The sequence below is a fragment of the Triticum aestivum genome, chromosome 5A (assembly GCF_018294505.1).
Source record: "Triticum aestivum cultivar Chinese Spring chromosome 5A, IWGSC CS RefSeq v2.1, whole genome shotgun sequence".
Classification (NCBI taxonomy): Eukaryota; Viridiplantae; Streptophyta; class Magnoliopsida; order Poales; family Poaceae; genus Triticum; species Triticum aestivum.
This window is the reverse complement of record NC_057806.1, coordinates 418070696-418080608: the sequence shown is the minus strand read 5'-3', so window position 1 is coordinate 418080608 and position 9913 is coordinate 418070696. Positions and strand designations below refer to the sequence as shown.

General features: G+C 44.3%; 1 protein-coding gene across 1 annotated transcript; it reads right to left on the bottom strand.

Moving 5' to 3' along the window:
* Window positions 1-2800: 2800 nt before the first annotated feature.
* On the bottom strand, window positions 2801-9873 carry LOC123103715 (uncharacterized). The gene is made up of 15 exons (XM_044525389.1): window positions 9542-9873; window positions 8282-8372; window positions 8116-8191; window positions 7919-8003; window positions 7005-7074; window positions 6627-6696; window positions 6039-6084; window positions 5903-5954; window positions 5705-5773; window positions 5205-5410; window positions 5040-5111; window positions 4188-4257; window positions 4033-4113; window positions 3523-3602; window positions 2801-3377 (listed from the first exon to the last, which is right to left on the bottom strand). The coding sequence occupies exons 1-15, from the start codon at window positions 9727-9729 to the stop codon at window positions 3266-3268; spliced, it is 1368 nt and encodes a 455-aa protein (XP_044381324.1). The 5' UTR covers window positions 9730-9873; the 3' UTR covers window positions 2801-3265.
* Between the last annotated feature and the right edge of the window lie 40 nt (window positions 9874-9913).

The following is a 9913-nucleotide window of genomic DNA, read 5'->3' as shown; positions in this document are numbered from 1 at the left end:
CAGTGCTCTTTACTACAAGTACAGTATTCAGACATACCAATGTTTTCAGACTCAAGGAAATTTCAGAAGAACAGCAACTAAACAGTCTATTTCCACTACATAGCGGAAATTCAAGCTACTCAAATCCACACCAACTTGGTCTATTACCTCAGTAGCACATCCTATGAATCTCCTGCCAGTGTCAGTGCCTTCAAATGCCACAAACTTGCCCGCCCTCTGCCTGTGCAGGATGCACCTTCTGTCAGATTCAGTCACAAGCCCACAGAAACTAGGGTCTATCACAGTGTCAGGAGTTTGCTGCAAAAACAAAAGCATATCTATATCAAGAACAACTCACATATATCAACTTAAATGGAAAAATCTCAAATATCTTCAAACCCTAACCCTAACCCTAGAACAGAACAGACAGGAGAGGGAGAGGATAGCCTGAGCTGACTTACAAAGTACTCCATCTGCATGCTGCTGAACTCGCTCATGTACTCGTCATCGTCGCTCGACGTCTCATTGTTGTTCGGCCACGACGGCATGGTCGCGGCGTCGCCGGAGCGCGAGAAGAAGAAACAGAAGCAGAGGAGAGCAGAGAGGAGTGGAGTGAGCTCGGGGAGAGTGAGAGAGCTGGTGGGGACGAGCGGCCCGGCCGGCCAGGTTATGACCTGATCCGACCCAGTGCGGCCAACGAGCGGCTCTAACGGCCCCGCGCGCGCCGTTAGCCGTTAGGCGGGCCGCCCGCCTGGCAAGTGGGCCACTATCGTCAGGATCGCTGTTAAAACGGTCAAAACGATCATTAAGTCAACCTGATAGTTTTTAGTCACGTTTTTAAGTTTTTTTTAGTTTTTGGCCAATTTTAAAAAAGTGGTAGTTCTGTGGGACACGAACCCCTAAAGTATTTTAGGTAGTTTTTTGTCAATCACTCGTACAGCTTAGGGGCTGCCGGCGAACAAGGTACCTTTACCACGAGAGGATCGATCGACCGATCGAGATGCATGCGAGGTGTCGCGCGCGCGCACGCGTGGAGTGCAATGAACCTGCACGAAAACACAGGACCGCCGCCCCGCCCCGCCACGTGCGCACGATGTGGTTGGTTCTCTGCACCTGCGCGCGGCACGGCTGGTGCGCGCGCGTCTCATCATCCTCCTCCTCCTCCCCCTCCGTGTAGCAGCAGCAGCAGTCGTAGCGTCGTAGGTGTGGCTACGGAATGCGGCGGGAGGTACGTGCGCGTACGGGCCGAGGGCGTTTTTCTCCGACACACGCTGCATGCTGATCGAGACGAGACGGATCGATCGATCGATATTGGGTACGAGACGAACCGTGCGTGCGTGACCACTTGACATAAGTGGTTAGCTATCTCAAAAACAATGAACCGTGCGTGCGTGCGTGCGTGCTGGGTCGACTTGACGACGGCACGCGCGCCTTTGCTTTGCTTTGCTTGACCTCGCCTCGACCGGTCTCCTTTTGCCACTGATTACATTCCATTCCATCCATCACACTCTGCCATGCGCGTACGTGCTCTAGGAAAACCAAACTACTACTACTATGGTCTATGGTCGTGCAAAATGATTGTGCCGCGCAGCAGTCGGGTCCAAGTCGACGCACACTATCCCGCTGGTTAGGGCTAGCTGGAATCCGAGCTGTGATGGTGGTAACCATCTGTGTCCTATCCTGTTGCGAGGTCCACGCGTCAACGCTAGAGAGCGTCACACCGCACCAACCCGGGTGCGAGACATGATGTTGATGACCAGTCCCGATTAGCTAACAGCATCTCCACCACAGTATCCATATTTGTTTGTGCTCACCTAAAATAAGTTCCTAGGCATAGGAGAAATGCGCGTTCAGGATTTATTTTTTCATGAGATGCGCATCTTGAGTTGCATGGCTTGCGGGTGCAACCACAGTTGGGCGGTTTGCGCATGGCCGTCAAAGGATGTGCAACTAGAGTTGGTTTATTTCATAGTCACGCATTTAGGATGTGAGATGTTCTCAAACCAGATGCTACAGGTGGTGCCTCCGTTCCGTTCATCATCATCTTCGTCCTAGTTAGGGACCGGCCGCAAGACCCACTTCATTTACTTCATCGCTAACCACTAGTCCTTAACCTTGCAAGTACAAGTGAGCCATCCAGTCCAGATAAACAAAGACGAGCAAGACATGTGCTGAGTTGGACCTAGGGCCAGCCAGCTTCCGGCATCGAGTCCAGATGCGGCTTGGCTTGGCTTGCCGCCACCTTGCGGGGGCACATGCATCACCATCATCATCATCACACAAAGACGGAGGCAGCACAAAAGCAGGTCTACACAAGCAACGACCAGAGGGAGGCGACCTGGACCTGGAAAGAAAGCAACGGCGCGGACAAGGAACGCACCAACGGAGCGCGACCCGTCCTTCCGCCACGCGGGGCAATGCACCTAGCAAAGCAAAGCCCCTCGATCTGCAAAGAGCATTGCAGGCCACAAGACATGCCGAATCATTTCATGGCAACCTGACGGGAGGGGTGAGAGGTCGATCGCGGCCACAAATGTTGACTTGCGCGCCCATTCTCGTACAGCAAAGCTCCTCTTTCCGGCGAGCAGGAGAAAGGCCCGCGCATGATGCGGCCGACGTGCCTGCACGAGCAATGGCTCTCATCATTTGACAGGACCAGCGACCAAAGCTTTCCGCCGCGACGGCGAAACCTGGGGTGAGAAACTGGGGAACCCATTATTGCCTTACCTATCCATATATGTGCACCAAGGTACTAGGCAGCAAATGCATGTTCACAAGAAAGATGGGTAACAACTAGCTACACTGGAAAGAGCGGGGCGGCTTTGCTGCAAACAGCGGATAAACTCGTCTGAACTGATGAAATGAAAGTTATAGTTTGGACCCTGAAAACAACAGTTCAAACAACCTGAAGTGACCCCCCTGTCAGCTGTTAAGAAGTTACTCTATATAAGAACCACCCTTCCTCAGAAACTGTCCAGGTGCAACACGTCTGGCAGCCTTTGCCAGGAAATTCAGTGGTTCAAGTGGCTATTCGTGCTGCCGCCATATATGGGTGAGAGAGAATCAACCGCTCGCACTTTCTTTCTGTAATACTGTCACTCGAGAAGAGGGATTGCGCACGCGGTACGGCTCTTGATTTTCATGTCCTCTGTTCTGAGCCGCAACTTATTCTAGCTTTCCTTTCAACTTCAAAGCCAGAATAGTTTATCTTCCTATGCCGGCAATCAGTGTGTTGCTGCTGACACCAGAAGTTGAAGTTCTAATGCTATGGCCAACATGTCAGCTTCTAGACAATGTCACTTAATGGATCGTCTGAATTCACTGCATCATTAACAGATAACTTGGTCTCAATAGGCACTCGACAAATCGGGCATGATTGGCACTTGTCAGAGCAAGGTCTGCGAGAACAACAAAAAAGAGAAGGTTGGACATTTGCAGATAAATATGAACGCGCATATATCAGTATGTAGCTTCAGAGCTTCAAAGTAATAACCTGTGAACGTACAGAGCACGGGCATATTAGTTAATGAAAAGGAATCTTACTCGCATAGAACATGATGGCGGCATGGAAGCAGAACAATGCAGATGTACCTCTCAAAGCAAATTCGACATAAGATTCGTTCCTGTATTTATGGACAAATTATCAGAAGTATTATTAGCTCGCTGAAATTGTTCCGGTCAAAATTAATCAGAATTATGTATTGCATCTTAAGTTTTACAGTGGTTCTTTCATGATGAGATATAGTCTCTCCCAGTCATATTGCAATGGCATTGGACTTTTTAAATTAGCTGAACATTCTAAAATGCAATAATGCCAATATTTGTTGTTGCAAACTTGCAGCACACCAGCAAACCAGAGAAAACCCTGCTAGACATTCTTAAGATGTACTCCCTCCGTCCCGAATTACTTGTCTTAGATTTGTCTACATACGGATGTATCGAGACACGTTTTAGTGTTAGATACATCCATATCTAGAGAAATCTAAGATAAGTAATTTGGTACAGAAGTAATACTTATTGATCCTTTTTTTCAAATGGGGGAAACAAGCATACATTCTTCAGCCTCTCACACTGCTGTTGGCTAAGCATTGCCATTTTGCTTTGCTCTCCCAATGCTAACTGAAGTCTCTGTATCTGAAAGTATACATGACTAATTAGCTCCATGCAAACAAATAAGCTAGTGCAGAGAATATTAAAAAATTAATAACCTCTTTGACAAGAACTTTTTTCGGCATCTCTTTTACCATCTCGGGGGGATAACTGCAAAATGTACTATACCTGCAAAGGTGCAGACAAATAACAAGACCAATTAATGGAAGACTTCAACTGTCCTGGAAGTATTTATAATGGTTCTAAAGTGATTAGCCATCTTGTTATCTAAATACACATGATTCAAGATACACATGCATAGGTGATCTTTTTTAGTTAATGATGAAAGAGCAGACAATTGAATTAAATGTATTTATCTCTGAATGGTTCCCAGTTGAACTGTATTGAAACAATCGGTTTTATTATCTTGTACGCCCTCCGCAAACTAATATAAGGGCGTTTAGATCACTACTTTAGTAATCTAAATGCTCTTATATTAGTTTACAGAGGGAGTAGTTGATTAGTTTGCCCATAATTCAGATAATGTAACATTAGATGACATCCTCCATATTCGACTATGGGCTCAACGTAGTAAGTTCTTTTAGATAGTGATGATTATCTTGTCTTCTCCTCTCCTCTCTCAACAAGACACAGACCCACATCTTTCATCCTGATGCACTTCTGCAGCGCACTACTACATGTCCCCCAGTCCGGCAGTCCCCCTACCCAAAAAGGGTGAAACACAGCAACAATAAGAAAAATGATTTGCTGCCATTCTGTTTTAAGAGGCAGTGACCTCCATATAGGCAGTGTTTACTTGAATATTTATGTTTTCTAGCTTCTCATAGATTTATGTACAAATGATGCATCTGTAGACAAGCAGACATGGCATATACAATAAATAACACTGGTGACCTATAAATCCAAATATTTACATAATTCACAACTAGATAGAATTATGTGGTGAATACCCAATGTTATTTGTATAGCATAAATGTGCTTGTTCCTCTTTGCTATCTTCGTCAATAGACCACGTAATGAGCCTGAACAGCAGTGCAAATTAACCATATGAGAATCCAATTAAAACTTAGGAGGGACTGAGGTAATGAAGTGAGAAAACAGAGGGCATTTAGAACCTTGAACCATATTGTACCATCATAAACAACTCATCAATCTTTGATGAGACAGAAATATATCCTTCACTAACAACTCCATCTTGCAATTTAATAACAAGCCTTTCAAAGAATCTCCAAACGGCAAACAGTACAGCAACCACTTGGAGCAAAAATATAGGTGAGAAAATAGCTCGAACCGGAATAAACCGTGCATAAGATGGAGTACCCTGCACAGAATATAGACAGACAAGATGTACTTAGACTAGCAGTTGAACAGTATTTCAACATAGAGTTAATAATCATATTGGCCTTCACAGACACTAGGTGACTACAAGCTTAACAAAAAATGGAATGAACAGCTCTATGTGCAGGACAGAATACATAGGATGTTGGCAGTCAGCTCACAGATTACATATGCCGTATCACATTGAACAGAAGTTGAAAGCACAGAAAGGTGGTAAATAATGCTACCAATCAATTTTGAAGGGAAAAAACATTTGGAAAAATGGAACAGAGCAGACCTCTAAGCGCATACATAGGAGAACTTGAGAAATTACGATAGGAATTATCAGTACAGGGCCACCAATATCCTGCACAACACATGGTTTGTCTACATCAGGATCCCTTTTGGAGAATAATGAAATGTTATCGTTTCAGTTGCACACTCTGTTCCTGCACAATGAATTTATTGCTATACCAAGGATTGGCTGTATACCGACCATTGGATTGGACCACCTTATGCAGACAAGAAAAGCAAAGCACTGGGAAATCCTGTAAATTTTGTCATCAAGTAATTAGTGAGGACTGCTCCATGGAATTATACTGTAACTTAAAATGACAGGATATCTTTTTTACCCAAAGTTAATGAATAAATCCCACCACCCCAGAGTAACTGCATCACCTGTGGAAAATAATATAACTTAGCCGATTCAAATGTTAGGGCCTCTTTGATTCAAAAGATTTTCACAAGAGTTTTGGAGGAGTAGAACCCTTAGGAATTTTTCCTACGTTGGCCTTTTGATTCGTAGGATTGAATCCTATAGAACTTTTTCCTAAGGAAACATTTGTACTACATTCCACAGCAAATCTAGCATCTACTCCAACTTCTTGTGATGCAATCAAACAAACTCAAATTCTGTAGGATTCAAATGGGCGTGCCATTCCAATCCTGTGTTTTTTCCTATTCCTGCGCTTCTACAATCCTGCTAATCAAAGAGGCCCACTACAGTATTCTGACCTATGGCTAAGTGCTTCAGCTTCTTAACATGTTTGACTATGGATGCTACTACTTGTAAACTAGTTATCCTCAAAAAATTACTGTGCGAATCCAGCAGAAAAGTACCTAAGCTAGATACACTGATATAATCTCGTAGAAAGAGGGGGGGCATATATAATGCCAAACAGCACAACTGGACCACACTTAATAGTATTCGTATAGCTTACCGCATAGCTTGAGAAGCATGAGTGAAGTAGCTGCTAGTAGAAACACCATGGAAATTGCAACCCAGAAGTGCTAAGGAAATATGAAGCTGTTAGTAATGGTTAAGGCTAAGTCTTCACAAAATATTATCCGGTAATCAACATTGATATCTAGTGTTTTTAATTACATTATGGTACATGTATACAAGTATGTCTAGAATTAACACACATCACTTTGTTGGACAAAGCAACATTTATCCACAAATTGCAGTTCGGGGAAATGATTTCTACTGAAATGAAAAGGCTTGTAGGTTTAGTTGATTCGGTTAAAAGGTAGGAGAACAAGCCAACACAGGCCAAAAGTTACAGAACGCAGGTGCAATGTGTACTCTGGATTCTTACAGGAAGCCTATCCCATATCTCTTCATCAGTGATTGTTTCCCCATGTCCAGGCATTAGAGCACCAAACATCCTAATGAGAATGGGAAAAGATAGGAAGCACAACAAAACAACTAGAAATGTTAGCTAAAGTATTCTTTACAACATAGTTTCTGAAATGGAGAATTGGTCACTCAAAGACGTCCAGTCATGTGTTCACATTACAATTTAGTCAATAATATACTAGCAAATAGCATCCCGTAAAGGTATTCAGCAACCTAGCAGCCAGAAACAAGTATATAAGTGAAAACCATCAATTACTAAGTTATTATCATGTGCTTATTAATTCAATAAGATTATATCACTGTTCAGCAGTTTCTACAATGTGAGACATTGAGTGAGAATGACATCGTACAGGTCGGATTATTGCTGACAAAAATGTATTGTGCAACAGAGGTCCATCAGTTTGCATCATAGTGACATCTTATCATGGCTACTTGGCTAGGCAGTAGGAACATTGAATTGAAACCATCGCAAGTTTAAAATACAATTGTAGTACAGAATGTTATCCAAAATATTATTTGTAATGCGCGAAACTGAAGTTCATAAACCTGCAAAATGTTAATTAATAGTCATTGATTGGCAGTGGAAGAGCTTAACTGGATATCAAGCTGGGGGCAATCAACAGTGTATTGACTTAGTACGTGAAGATTTGTTGGTACATAATAATGAGATATTGATTTGCGAGGAGGGGGCCCACCCTGGCCCCAAACTAAGCCAATGTTGATTGGACATAGAGGTGTTTAAAATCTTAGAACATTGAGTGACTTGGATAAAATTGGAAACACCAATTTTTTGATGGATTCTAGCAAATTTCCAATAGTGATACATACAATATAAGTACAATTACAGTTTTGGCCTGAAGAATTGTCAGTTACCTGAAATTGTCAACTAACATAATAATTTCCAAGGCCAGGAGTGGAAGGAAAACAAGCTTTAAATCTAGAAAAGGTTCACCCTGGCCTGCAGATGACAGATAACACACTCAACTGGCAAATGAAAATACAGAGACAAACAAAAACGAATGCGTTTTTTTGGATAAATTCACAATAAGCTTTGGATTCACCATTAATACCTTCAAGGTAGATACAGAGAAGAAGTTCAAAAGCAACTAGCAAGGGTGTGGCAACAATGGAATGGCATGGAATCCGCTGTAAAGTTGAATAGTCTAATTTACTTGCTGCTGGACATTTCAACTTCAGAATGAAAGAATGAATTTGGAGCAAAGCTAACAGACACACCTGGTAATTTTGAAGCAACGAAGGAGCAGGCAATGAGAATCTATACCGAACAACGGCAGCATGGAATAACCACAGAGGAATGAAAAGCACCCTGCAGATTTGTTGAGCACTTTGAAAATTTAACATGCAGAGGGTTGCCCTCAGTTCATCACCAGACGAAGTACAGCTTGATATAATTGGGCAATGAAGACGAAAGCAAGTTGTTCAGCTTTTTTTATCAGAAAAATAGCTGGAACCCGATTTATAAGACCAGTTACCGCTCAATTCCCCTCTGATGGCTTTATTTTTTTTTAAATATTCCGATGGCTATTAGCGAGTAATGTGCAATGAACACATACATACATGCCTGTGATAACCATGCAGCACAATACTAGAACTCGAGGCCAACAGCACATTATCAGGAGAGGAAAAATAATGAAAGATGGACAGTAAGCACATGGTCTTAGCTGCTACTCAATTGGACAAAAGAATATACCAAATCACCAATATGACACTCTCTTGGGTCTGATCAACGCCTAGTCTTCTCATGGCAATCAGCTGTGGACGCAACCTCATCCTTGCAGAGAAAGGGCTTATCCTTGGTGTTAATGCTCACTGCATGCTGGATCTGGAAGACCAGCAAAACGCTGCCGTCTTGAATGGGGTCAGGCCTGAGGCTGCCATGCTGTTCGATAAAATCAGTGCGGAAGTGCGTCCATGAGTATTGCACGGTCCGGGCATGGTTCAGGTCGGAGCTTGGCACTTAGGAGGTGGCGCGTGTGGCATTGGAATCACCTATTTGTAGACCTTATAACACTGTTTCCTATCTGTCAATGGATTGCGAAGAAAAAACTTTTTGCACTTTCTGGAAAAAAAGATCCCCAATAAGACAGCTAGGCTGTTGCCCCGTACAAATTTTCTACAGGGATGTTCTCAAATCACCAATGCCAATACATCATTTCCCAACCCGTTGAGACCCGAATCTGCATGTTCAATTGGATTGCAGCTTTCCATTCCATCTATAACGTGCCAGCTAGTACTTCCTACTGTCGTCGTCCTCAGCTATAAATTCTAAACAAAGCATCGGAAAGAAGAAAAGACCAGCATGCTCAATCTAACTACCTCAGGGTTGCTATAACTGCACACAAGATTCAGAGTGCACAACACAAAGTGACGCACGGTTTCAGGTGCCCGCCCAAACTCTCGCCGAGAACTATTGTGGACTGGCAGAAAGTGTGACCATAGCTAGGGTAGGGGGTTGGGGGTGGTCGACTGACTTACCACCAGGAGCGGGAGAGGAGAACGCCGTCGAGCTTGAAGGCGAGGAGGGTGGTGAAGCAGAGCAGCAGCGCGTGCGCAGCCGCCTCCCGCGCCGCCCTCCGCACCCGCCTCCACGTCCCCGGCGCGCCTCTGCTTGCCCGCGCGGCGGCGGAGGCGGCGCCGCCTGATGCTGCTGCTCCATGTACCATCGTGCGCCGGCGGGCTTCGTTCAGGAGCTCTTTTGTTCGTGATCTGCGAGAGCGACGCGGGGGGCCCCGGCCCGTTGGCTCTTGCTGCTCGTGTGCTTGTTAGCTTTGGACTCATTGCACGGGCTGGAAAACCGCATTTCCTGGATAAGGCCATCGCTTTATTTCCCTTTCTTGGCAAGAACCC